Consider the following 12707-nt stretch of genomic DNA (forward strand, 5'->3'; position numbering starts at 1 on the left):
ATTATCAGAATTAGTAACACTGTGAGGATGATGCTTTTTGATTTCTCAAGTGCCTTCAATACCATACAGCCCTCATTGCCCGGAGGGAAAGCTCCATTCAATGCAGATTTGCACTTCCATTGTAACCTGGATAATGGCTAACTGACTGGCAGACCACAGTATGTGCAGCTTCAGAGCTGTGTGTCAGACCTGGTTATAAGCAGTACTGGGCCCCACAGGGGACTGTATTGGCTCCCTTCCTGCTTGCCATGTATACCTCAGACTTTAAATACAACACTGAGTCTTGTCATCTGCAGAAGTTCTCAGATAACTCAGCAATAGTTGGGTGTATAAAGGGAGGATGAGAGGATAAATACTGGGCCCTGGTGGAGGACTTTGTTAAAAGGTGCAACCTGAATCATCTGCAGCTCGACATCAGTAAGACAAAGGGGACGGTGTTGGTCTTTTGGAAGACTAAGCCTGCACTGCTCTCTATTACTATTGATGGCGAGGATCTGCAAGTACCTGGGGGTGCACCTGGATGGCAGACTTGGGTGGAGCACCAACACAGAGGGTGTGTACAAGAAGGGCGAGGTTTGCCTCTACTTCCTGAGGAAACTAAGGTCCTTTGGAGTATGTGGGCCTCTCCTACACATGTTCTACCCATCTGTTGCCAGTGCAATCTTCTATGCGGTTGTCTGCAGGGGCAATGACATTCACACGGAAGATGCCAACAGGTGCAATAAACCGATTAGAAAGGCTGGCTCTGTTATAGTCATAGTCATACTTTATTGATCCCGGGGGAAATTAGTTTTCGTTACAGTTGCACCATAAATAAATAGTAATAGAACCATAAATAGTTAAATAGTAATATGTAAATTATGCCAGGAAATAAGTCCAGGACCAGCCTATTGGCTCAGGGTGTCTGACCCTCCAAGGGAGGAGTTGTAAAGTTTGATGGCCACAGGCAGGAATGACTTCCTATGACGCTCTGTGCTGCATCTCGGTGGAATGAGTCTCTGGCTGAATGTACTCCTGTGCCCACCCAGTACATGATGTAGTGGATGGGAGACATTGACCAAGATGGCATGCAACTTTATAGGAGTCAAACTGGATACACTGGAGGCTGTGGTAGAATAAAGGACCCTATGGAAAATCCTGGCAATTCTGGACAATGTTTCTTACACTCTGCATGCCACCTGGGCTGAACAGAGCGGCATTTTTAGTAATAGATTAAGACAACTCTGCTGCTCCAGCAAGCACTGTATGAGGTCATTCTCACTCTCAGCCAATGAGTCAATCTATAGATGGGGAAGTGTTGACCTCCTCCTGTTAGACTGTTTGAGGTAACTTTTTTTTATTCTTTCTACTTCTCTTCTAATATTTATATCTTTGCCCTTGTAATGCACTGTGAGACTGTAATTTCATTTGGGATCAATAAAGTATATCTATCACTTAAGGAAGAATATATTTGTAAATGTAGTTGAAAGAAATTCACTACATTGATTGTAAGTGAGAGGAATTCATGTTATGAAGAAAGATTAATCTGTGCCAAAGATTCTGAAAATATTTGCTTCCAAACTAATGTAGGTTTAAGGCAATTCTCATTACTCATTACACAATTTTTAGTTTGGTCCAACAGCAATTTTAACTCATATTAGCCATAGTTATGCCCTTGAGATTGAACACAATCTGATTACATAGTGTTGATAATGAAAAAAGATTGCTTCTGCTGTCTTTGGCTTATGCTTTATGTTTTTTTATTTCATTGGTTTATTTTAGATGTTACATCACATTGACTCAGTCATTGCATCTAACAATGAGTGGAGCTCCTGCTGGACCTGCTGGCACAGGAAAGACTGAAACCACTAAAGATTTAGGCCGAGCCCTAGGAATTATGGTCTATGTATTCAACTGCTCTGAGCAGATGGATTATAAGGTATGGCCTCTTCAATAAAGATCCACACTTTCTTCATCATTATTAATCTCATCTATTTTTATTGGTATTTTCTTTCCAGCATGCTATTATTATTGCATCTATTTTATTAAATTGCTGCATGTTAACTTTAGACACCGAGACTGAATTAATCAATTTAAGAAATAAAGCTTTGTCATTGTTAAGATGATATTGGCATCTCTTCTGAATCACATGAACTGGCATCTGCTTCTCTCGGCTTGAAAACGTGGTTTATATTGCACTTAGGCCTTGTGGAAAATTTAAAAATCTGTTCCTATCAGAATAAATACCAAATCTTGTGTTATGTTAAGCAATTATTGTAACCATTGAGATATAAATCACATCAATATGATACAGTATGCTTGTAATCTTTATATCATATTCAATTGTTGAAGTAACAATTTGGTTTATAAATCCACTGGCACTTACATCCACAGTGATGAAGTGCTTTGAGAAGTTGGTATTGAAACATATGAAATTCTGCCTGAGAAGCAACTAGGATCTGTCCAGTTTGCCTACCGATGCAACAGGTGCCTGGAACAGATGGACAGCAAAAAAGCATACATCAGGATGCTCTTTATTGACTACATCTCGGCATTGAATCCTATCATCGTCTCTAAACCTGATCAATACATTTGAAGACCTTGGCCTCAACATCTCCTTATGCAATCGGATCTTCGATTTCCTCACTTGCAGATCCCAGTCGGTTTGAATTGGCAACAACATCTTTTCCACAATCTCCATCAGCACAGGCACACCACAAGGCTGTGTGCTTTAGCCACCTGCTCCACTTGTTTCACTGTGAGGCTAGACAGAGCTCCAATGCCATATTTGAGTTTGCTGACGACACTGCTGTTATAGGCCGAATCAAAGGTGGTGACAAATCAGATGTAGGAGGGAAATTGAAAATCTAGCTGTTGTGCCACAACAACAGCATCTTAAAGTTAGCAAGACCCAAGGAGCTGAACTGTCTACCGACTTCAGGAGGAGAAAACCAGAGATCCATGAGCCAGTCCTCATCAGAGGATCAGCAACTTTAAATTCCTTGGCGTTATCATTTTGGTGGACCAGTCCTGGGCCCAGCACATAAGTACAATTATGATGAAAGTACGGCAGCACCTCTACTGCTTTAGGAGTTTGCAAAGAAACGGTGTGGCATCCAAAACTGTGACAAACTTCTATCGATGTTCAGTGGAGAGTATCTTGAATGGCTGTATCACAGGCTGGTACGGAATACCAATAGCCTTGAATGGAAAGTCCTACAAGAAGTAGTGGATATGGCCCAGTCCATCACTTCCCACCATTGAGCACATCTGCACGATATGTTGTCACAAGAAAGCAGGGACCCCGTAACTCAGGACATGCACTCTTCTCACTGCTGCCATCAGGAAGAAGGTACAGAAGCCTCATGACTCACCCCATCAGGTTCAGTAACAGTTATTATCCTTCAACCATCAAGCTCTTTCACCCAAAGGGGATAACTTCACTCAACTTCACTTAACCCCATGATTAAGATGTTCCCAAAACCTATGGGCTCAAATTCATGGACTCTTTATCTCATGTTCTCGATATTAATTGCTTATTAATTTATTACTATTATTTATTTCTTTTTGCATTTGCGCAGTTTGTTGACACTGTTTTAAGGCCCAGTTGGTGTGGTCCTTCATTGATTTTATTACAGTTGTCATTTAATTATGGAACAGAATGTTGAGTATGCCCACATAAAAGCAAATCTCCGGGTGGTACAAGCTGATGTATTGATGTAGTAGTCCTTCGGATTCGAAGAAGACACGGTGTTGTGCAGTTCATCTGTGGACGTGAAGGTGGCTCTGCAGTGTCAGTCTGGAAGCGCAGACTCTAACACAATGGGGACACTAGAAGTCCGTTGTTGTAATAATTGTGGCTGCTGTTCTGTGACGCCGCTCATGGTTTTCCATCAGTTTTTAGCAGTGCCTGTCTTCAAAACTGGTGTAGGCTTCATAGCACAGGGCTCACCAGTGGGTTCTGTCAGCAGCCGCAGCTTCTAGTTCCCTTGACTGGATGACACAGTAGCGTAGGGTTTCCTTCACAGCGACTTTGTAGTGCTTGCGTGGACAACCTTGAGGTCTCTTTCCAGTCTCCAGTTCACCATAGAGCAACTGGCGCGACATACGGTGGTCGCCCATTCTGATGATGTGTCCCACTCACTGCATCTGGGCTCTGATGATCAGGGACTCAATGCTGGTGGACTCCGCGTGATCCAAGACCTCCAGGTTGGAGACACAGTCTTGCCAACGAATGCCAAGGATGGAGCGGAGGGCGCGCATGTGAAATTTCTCCAGTTGTTTGATGTGTCTTCGGTACAGAGTCCACGTCTCACATCCATATAGGAGAGAAGGGATGACCACAGCTCTGTAGACTTACAGCTTTGTGGAGATGCAGACGTCGTGTTGATTGAGCACTCTGGTACACAGCCTCCCCAGAGCCTGGCTGGCCTTGCTGATCCTGGAGTCAATTTCTTTGTCCAAAGACCCATCACTCGAGATGATGCTTCCCAAGTATTTGTAGCTGTTTACATTTGTCAGCTGGGTGTCGTCAACAGTGATCTTTGGTTCTATGGGGTTGGTGTTTGGCACGGGCTGGTGAAGTACTTCAGTCTTGTTCAGGCTGATAGTCAGGCCAAAGGATGTAGCAGCGTCTGAGAACTTGTTTGGCATCAACTGCATATCACTGCCTTTGTGCACCAGGAGTGCACAGTTATCAGCAAAGAGGGTTTCTTGAATGACTGTATGGAGGCACTTTGTCCGTGCGTTCAAGCGGCAAAGGTCAAAGAGAGAGCCGTCTAATCGGTACCTGATGTACACTTCCTCCCTCAGACCTTGGACAGCACGTGACAACATGCAAGTGAAGAACAGGACTGGGGCTAGTACACAGCTCTGCTTCACCCCATTGGAAATGGCAAATGCAGCTGACGTATCACCACTGCAAAGGACCTGTCCCGTCATTCTGTTGTGCAGCAGCTGAATCATCTTCACGAATTTCCTTGGGCATCTGTAACCTCTCAGGATGATCCAGTGAGTCTCCCTGTTTACAGTGTCAAATGCCTGTGTCAGGTCAATGAAGACAGAGTAAAGAGGCTTGCTCTGCTCGATGCACTTCTCCTGGACTTGCCTCACTGCAAATATCATGTCTACTGTACTCTGTTCTGGCCAAAAACCACACTGCACCTCCGGGAGGTTCCTTTCCAAGGCAGTGACAAGTCTGTTCAGGAGAATACGAGCAAAAATCTTGCCTGCGATGGACAGCAGTGAGATACCCCTGTAGTTTCCGCAGACTGATTTGCTTTCCTTGTTTTTGTATAAAGCCATGATAGGGCATCGTGGAAGTCGTCAGGCGGCATCTTTGTGATCCAGGTGTCTTCCAGGATGTCTTGGAGCGCCTGTAAGGTGTTTGGGCCTAATGCTTTATAGATCTCGGCAGGAATGCCATCATGCCCTGTTGCTTTATTTGAGTTCATCTGCGAGATTGCTTTCTTGATCTCATCAGTAGAGGGCGGCAGGTCTAGGTCATCCAGGACTGGCTGCTGAGGGGTAAGACATCAGGATCAACTGTGGACGGCCTATTGTGTAGGTTGGAAAATTGTTCAGCCCAGCAGTTTTTCAGTCCTTCCTGAAATTTGATCAGGCTTGACCCATCAGATGACAGCAAGGGGGAGCTTCCTGATTTAGAAGGACCACAAGCTGACTTTATGGTGCTGAAGAACTGTCTGGTGCCATGCACATCTGCATAGTGTTCCACCTGCTCAGCCTTTCTCTGCCACCACTCGTCCTGCATTTCTCGCAGTTCTGCTGGTACTTTGGACTGCAGGTGTTTAAACTTGTCTTTCTTTGAGACAGATGACAGGTCATTCTGCCAGTCTGCATAGGCCTTGTCCTTGGCCTGAAGGGCTGCTGAGATGGTCTCGTGGTTTTCATCAAACCAGTCTTGATGCACTCAGGTTTTCAGTCCGAGTATGGTTGTTGCAGTCTGCATGATGACAGCTTTGAACTGTGTCCACTTTTCAGAACAGGTTCCCACAAGCGGTGAATTGCCGGAGAGTTTTTCATTAAGTACATCTTGAAAATGTTGGACCTGACCTGGGTATTGCAGTCTGCCGATGTTGAATGACACTCTGACAGTCTTTGGTTGCCTACAATGCAAAGGGGCTATGTGCAGGTTGAGGGCCGACCGAACCAGCCTGTGATCTGTCCAACACCCAGCACCTCGCATGGCCCGGGTAATGGTGACATCTTGAAGGTCACGCTGGCGTACTCTGACATAGTCGAGTAGGTGCCAGTGTTTGGACCTGGGATGCATCCAGGTTGTTTTTTACTTGTTTGCAAGTCTGAGCATCATGTTAGTGATGCACAAGTTGTGCTCGGTACACTTGCTCAGAAGCAGCAGGCCGTTACTGTGTAGTTTTCCCACCCTATGTCTCCCAAGGACTCCATCCCAGTTGTTGCTGCCTGTCCCCACCCTAGCACTGAAGTCGCCCAAGATGACGAGTTTGTCGCTGGCGGGGGTTGTCCAAATAGTCTGGTCAAGGTCCTCGTAGAAACTTTCCTTGTCTTCGTCTGGACTCACGAGGGTTGGTGCACAGTCACTGACAATGGTGATATACTGGGACTTGCTGAGGGGAAAGCGGAACTTCATGATACATTCATTTATTCCAGTGGGTAGAGTAGGGATGTTCTTCAGCAGAGCAGTTTTGATTGCAAAACCTACTCCGTGGATCCTGTCGTCAGTCTGTGGTTTCCCTTTCCAAAAGAACGTATATCCACTCACTGCTTCCTGTAATGACCCCTCGTCTGCAAGCCTGGTCTCACTGAGTGCGGCGATAACGGCGAAGTTCGGCCGCTGTGAGTGCTGTTCGTCTTTCAGGCCTTGTCACTGTGTCTCTGTCCAGCAAAGTGCGGACGTTCCAGCCTCCAAAGATGAGTTTTCTTTGATTTGTTTCTCTTGATGCATGTTGACCGCTAAGGAAATGATCCGCCAGCTGCGGTTAGCTAGCCAGATGTTGTTGTGGGGCAGGCAATGTTTAGGGTACCTTTTCTACCCCCCTCCCTCATGTGAGGGTAGGCAGTGCTGTCCTAAAAAGGGCTGCCAGTCGCCTTGGATGCTGCCGGACATCTCTGCTGCCCCAGGTACAGAGACGAACCACCACTGGTCCAAAGGCCGCCTACGTGCAGGTTTGTGACTTCAACTGCCCGGGTCATCTCCGCCTGTTGCTTCGCCACTGCCCCGTTGCCGCAGGGCTTGACGAGTTGGGTTTGGACTGAGATGAATTGCACAACAGAAACCTGTGTGTGATGCTGTTTTAAGTGGAACAGCCATTATACAGGGGCAATCCCACTCTCCTGGCAGAAGAGACTTTGATCCAGTGGCACGGACAACCGTTACGGCTGGAGACCTCTCCTGCTGTAGTGGATGACCAGGACGTCTAAGTAACTTGTCGTGATCTTAGCGCTCCACAACTCCTGCTGGGCCTGCCTTCTTGACTGTTGGACCATTAGTTGGTCTCCTCCGCTCAATCTGCCAGGGCCAGACTTCACACGCCGGGATAGGCAGATCCCCTACCTCACTGAGGGTCGAAGACCTGTTGGCTACCCTCACCTAGTTTGGCCCGTCTGCCGAGACAGTTTCCCGGGGTGTGGCCACTGTGTGTGTTACAGCTACTTGGAGCCACAGGTGAGAGCTGAGCGCCAGGTAGCGACCAAAGGTGGGTGAACTGCCCTGAAAAGGGCACAGCAGGCCTCCCCCACCAGAGGTGCTACTCCTCCCTAGACACTCAGTACACCCCTAGGTGACATATATGTACTTTGATAATAAATTTACTTTGAGTTTTTGAACTTTGAAGTTACCTGGATAGTTTCCAAACGCCTGTGATGATAAGATCTGTGCAGGTTTATGATACTCAGGTGCAGCAGGATTATGAAAAAAACATTTTGGAAGCCACATTAATGAGGGTTAAAATATACATCAGATTGGCAAGTCCACATTATCAAGCAGAAGAGGATGCTTGTTAAAACATAATTTTGCAGCACTAATAATCATTACAAATTAATTTAATATAATTGTTCAAATCACCCAGTGTACTGAGAAATAAATCATTGTATGTTTGAAGCTCACCTTTTTGATTGTTTCATCTCATGTTCTTTTGATTTCTTTAAATATACATTTCTCTTTTTTATAATGTCAGCAATCTTTCTGAGTAACACACCAAATAAGGCCACGAACACCCCAACTACTCACCCTTTTGGTACTTGAACCATCCTCTGAAACCTCTATTCATTTTCACTTCTCTCCTGCTCTCTCTGGAGAAATTGTGACAGGTAGTTATTGTAACCTTCCCATGGAGGAATAACTGTAAGCGAGGAATCAGCGAATTGGCGAGTTTGCAGTGATATTATGTACTGGAGCTGAACTTAACACAGTGCTACTGAGTCAGTAACAATCAATTTAAAAGGTGACCCTCCATAAAAGATTGACTGTGAGCCTGCCAGTGCTATACATAAACCTTGAGCTCAATTTCAGTATGGCATTTGAACAATTGTGTCTTGTGCTCTTTCAAGATGATCTCTTCACTGTATGACAATAAGGCACTTAATTCTCAGCATTACCCTACTCATGATAAGATGTGTGTCACCACCTTCCACCTCCCTTCAAAGCATAAATAAAATGTATATTTTAAATACCTCTGGAGATTACTATCAGTTTGCTCAGGGTTCTGCCTGTAGTGTTACCTGCCTGACACACTAATGGAGGATCCTGAGAGGGAATTTTTTTTTTTGTAATTTTTTTTTATTGAATTTCATCATCAAACAAATATTAATGTTCAGTATTGCTTCATTGAACCAAATTTGGAGTTTGTTAATTATACTAGAACTACAAAACCACTTAAGTCAATAATATTTTTAGTAGAATTATCAAACCCTGTTCAGCGTAACTTTTGGACTGGGTTGGCATTATTATGGTTTCAAAATTCCCACTGTAAAATGTGCACCACCAGACTCAAGGACAGCTGTTATAAGGCTATTGAATGGGCCATTTGTACTGTCAAGGTGCACTCTTGACCTCACAATCTATCTCATCATTGCTATTGTGTCTTATTATCCACCTGTACTGTACTTTCTCCGTAATTCTAACTGTAACAAGCTCCTCTATTTGGTTATTGCTTTTCCCTGTGCTTTGATATACTTGTGTTTGAACTGATCCGTATCAAAGGCATTCAAAATAAAACCTTTCACTGTATCTTATTCATATGTCACGAATAAACGAGTTACTAAGTATAGCCTGTACATATATGGCTTGGTAGGTGAACCACAAACCTGGACTGTCTTCATAGACCTCTGTTCTCTGTAATATACGTTAATATTTAGTATGAAATTGTAGGTGATCAATTTTGTAAATTCACAGATGACATGGAAATTGGTGGACTTGTCGATAGCGTGTTAGGTTATCGAAGGATACAACGGAGAGTGATCAATTAGAAATTTGGGTGCAGGGCAGGTGGTAGAAGCCAATATGTTAGCAATGTTTAAGAGATATTTCAAAAGGCACATGAACAGGCAGGAAATAATGGGATGTGAATCATGTGCAGACAGATAGTGTTAGTTCAGACTGAGATCGTGGTCATTGCAGACTTGCTGGGTTGACGAGCCTGTTCCATGTTCTAAAACCATGTTGGAATGCTTCAGGCTTTTGTTTTAAAAGTATGCCCATAAAAACATAATTCTGCACAGGGTGAAAGTTTCCCCAGGAGGTACACAAGATCATCAGACATAGGAGTAGAATTAAGCCATTTGGCCCATCATGTCTGCTCTGCCATTTGATAATGGTTGATTTATTTTCTCTCTCAACTCCATTCTCCTGCCTTCTCCTTGTAACTTTTGTTGCCCTTACTAATAAAGAACTTATCAATCTCTGCTTTAAGTATTAAATATAATGATTTGGCCTCCATAACAGTCTGTGGTAATGGATTTCACTAATTCACCACCATCTGGTGAAAGAAATTCCTCTTCATCTCTGTTCTAAGGCATCCTTCTATTCTGATGCTTTAGCCTCTGGTCCTAGACTACAGTCAATTGCTAGATAGGTAATGATTTGTTTCTGTTGAGTAAAGACCAGATGAATCATTGCAGAATTAAAGATCTGACTTCCTTGCAGATTATGAAGGTTCTTTTGTCTTGCTGCATCAGTGCAAGATAACTAAATGTCTCACATTCCATATTTACGATATATTTTGACAACTTTATAGCCAATTCCATTATATCTATTGATATAGTCTTTCAGTTGCGCCATGCATCGCACATTGAACAGACTGGTGTGAATAATGAACAAACCACAGTTAAGGAAGCACTGTCTTCATAATGCAATGAGTCATGCAGTTTGACAGAAGTTAAAAAATAAACTGTTTTAGAGACACATGGTTTATCATATTTATGTATTTGTTATTGTAACAAATGTTTAACTGTTTAGTTAATTTCTCTGGTAAATTGTCAAGCAGAAATTTTGTCTTGAACATATTAAATGTTTGTATGATTTTTATTTTTTATTTCAGAGGTACCATATGGTAACAATCCCTTTGGCTCTGTGAGCGCGTACGACCAATTAACCTACTAACCTGTAAATCTTCGGAATATGGGAGGAAACCAGAGCACTCAGAGGCAATCCATGCAGTCACAGGGAGAACATTCAAATTCCTTATAGACGGCAGCAGAATTAAGCCCTGCTTGCTGGCACTGTAATAGCGTTATGCTAATTGCTACGCTACTGTGCGGCCTAATGTGGTCACAAATCTTTTCAAGGCTTGGTTTTTCATGCTGGATACAATTTAGCAGCATGGTTGTTGCATCTTGTTGATATTAAGGCAGTGGAGCAAATGTATGATCTTGATTTCAGACGTTAAAAGTAGTTGCATTAAAAGCTTTTGTTGTTTTAAATATCAGTGTTCCCCAATAAGTAATTTTCAGGAAGAACCAACATACTAATCACCATAGTTCCTATTATGAAAGTGTGCAACAGTCTATCAGTGGTGCTTGTAACCTTGGTAATCAGTGATATCATTGCTGGATGTATTTTTAGGCCAGGATCTTTTACAACCATTTGAGAGCCGTTTAATGTCTTCTCTAAAACATAGAACATTCCCTTGCAGAGAGCTCCCTTCATACCTCACTATTACGTCAATACAGCATTTGAGTCCATGGTGCTCTGTGGTGTGATTATTGGTGGAAGAAGCCCACTGCTGGCTTAGGTTGGAATTCTCCTCTGCTAACAGAGAAACTTGTTCCCAGACTGCCAGGAATCCACCATATGTGTTTAAATTGGATCCAGTGAATATTCTTCCAAAGCTCAGATTGATATATCCAAGACACAACCAGACGAAATGTTGAAACTAAGAGATTAAGTAAGAAAGCTGTGTAGATGTAGTGAACTACATCCTTGTAGTTTGTCAAAGCAATAAGTGTTGAGTTCATTTGTTTATGTAGTATTTGTTTATTTGTTCAGAAATTCAGATTGACTAGGATACCAGTAAACTTACTGAAGGGCTTCAGCTGATGCCAGGAAATCTTTTGTCTATTTGTACAGGCAGAAATGATTGTAACAATATTAATTCTTATTTTTGTTTGTATTGCAGTCATGTGGCAATATCTACAAGGGTCTAGCACAGACAGGAGCCTGGGGTTGTTTTGATGAGTTCAACAGGATTTCTGTTGAGGTTTTATCTGTTGTTGCTGTGCAGGTAAGTTGAGATTTTTTATTTTGTTTTGTAAACATTTATTGATGTATCACAGCAGTTGACTATTCAGCTTATCAAGCCCATTCCATCTTCTTAAAGAGCCTTGCTGTTAGTAACTCACTCTTAATCTTTTCCTTTAGGCCGATAATTTTTACCCTTTTAAGTATTTATGCAATTTTTCACTGAATGTTGCTGTTGATTCCGGTATGTATCACTAAACACTCCTTTATTGTCTCTGACCCAAGGAATATACAGTTGTCAAGGGCACGGGAAAATTGATTGTTCAGGTCCTACCAGTATGGTGGAATCTGTGTTCAAATGATACTGTGACTGAAGTGATTTAAGTGACAGTGCTTTGATGCCGTGCTGTGAGCTAAGACAAAATAACACTGAAGGCACAAGGAACTACAGATGCTGGAATCAGGAGGGAAATCTGTTCAGGCAAAGTATCTTGAACCAAAACACTGACTGTTCATTTCCTTCTGTAGAGGCTGCATGACCTGTCAAACTCCTCCAGCAGTTTGTTGATTTTTTTGAACAAATTAATATTAGTTTATATTACAAGAAATAGCCATATTATCAAATGCATCCAATATGTAACAAAATTCATTCCACACTTCTAGTTTCAAATACTATAATCCATCATCAGTATATTTATAACAGCTACCATGTTGCAAAGCATTAGTTTCTTCTCAGCTTTCTGCTCAGTCATGAGCGAACTAGGAAGTAAACAACTTAGGGATTCCTTTGCATGACTCATCTTAATCTGACGTAGGGAAAGTTATTTTCATTTTAAGTTGTCTTAGTACATGCTGAGAAATTCTCTCTTCTCACTTCTTGACAGATTTCTCCTTAGCTTGTGCATGTTTCTCCTGGCATAAAATCCCCAAATGGCATCAATGATAGTGGAATACTCAAAGTTCATTGTCAACATTGTGACAAAATATTCTTTGTTATTTATTCAGAGTTTTCTAAAATCTTTTCCCCCAGACGCTGTGCTTTTTTCAAAGGACA

The 12707-nt window shown here is 42.7% G+C and overlaps 1 protein-coding gene across 1 annotated transcript in view; it reads left to right on the forward strand.

The window, feature by feature from the left end:
* The window catches only part of dnah9 (dynein, axonemal, heavy chain 9), a 586329-nt gene that overhangs the window by 123945 nt on the left and 449677 nt on the right, over positions 1 to 12707 (forward strand). Inside the window, exons 27-28 of the mRNA XM_072242702.1 lie at positions 1762 to 1918; positions 11592 to 11696. Coding sequence (XP_072098803.1) covers positions 1762 to 1918; positions 11592 to 11696 — 262 coding nt within the window. The remainder of the gene's footprint in view (positions 1 to 1761; positions 1919 to 11591; positions 11697 to 12707) is intronic.

This window comes from Mobula birostris, chromosome 24 (genome assembly GCF_030028105.1).
Source record: "Mobula birostris isolate sMobBir1 chromosome 24, sMobBir1.hap1, whole genome shotgun sequence".
Classification (NCBI taxonomy): domain Eukaryota; kingdom Metazoa; phylum Chordata; class Chondrichthyes; order Myliobatiformes; family Myliobatidae; genus Mobula; species Mobula birostris.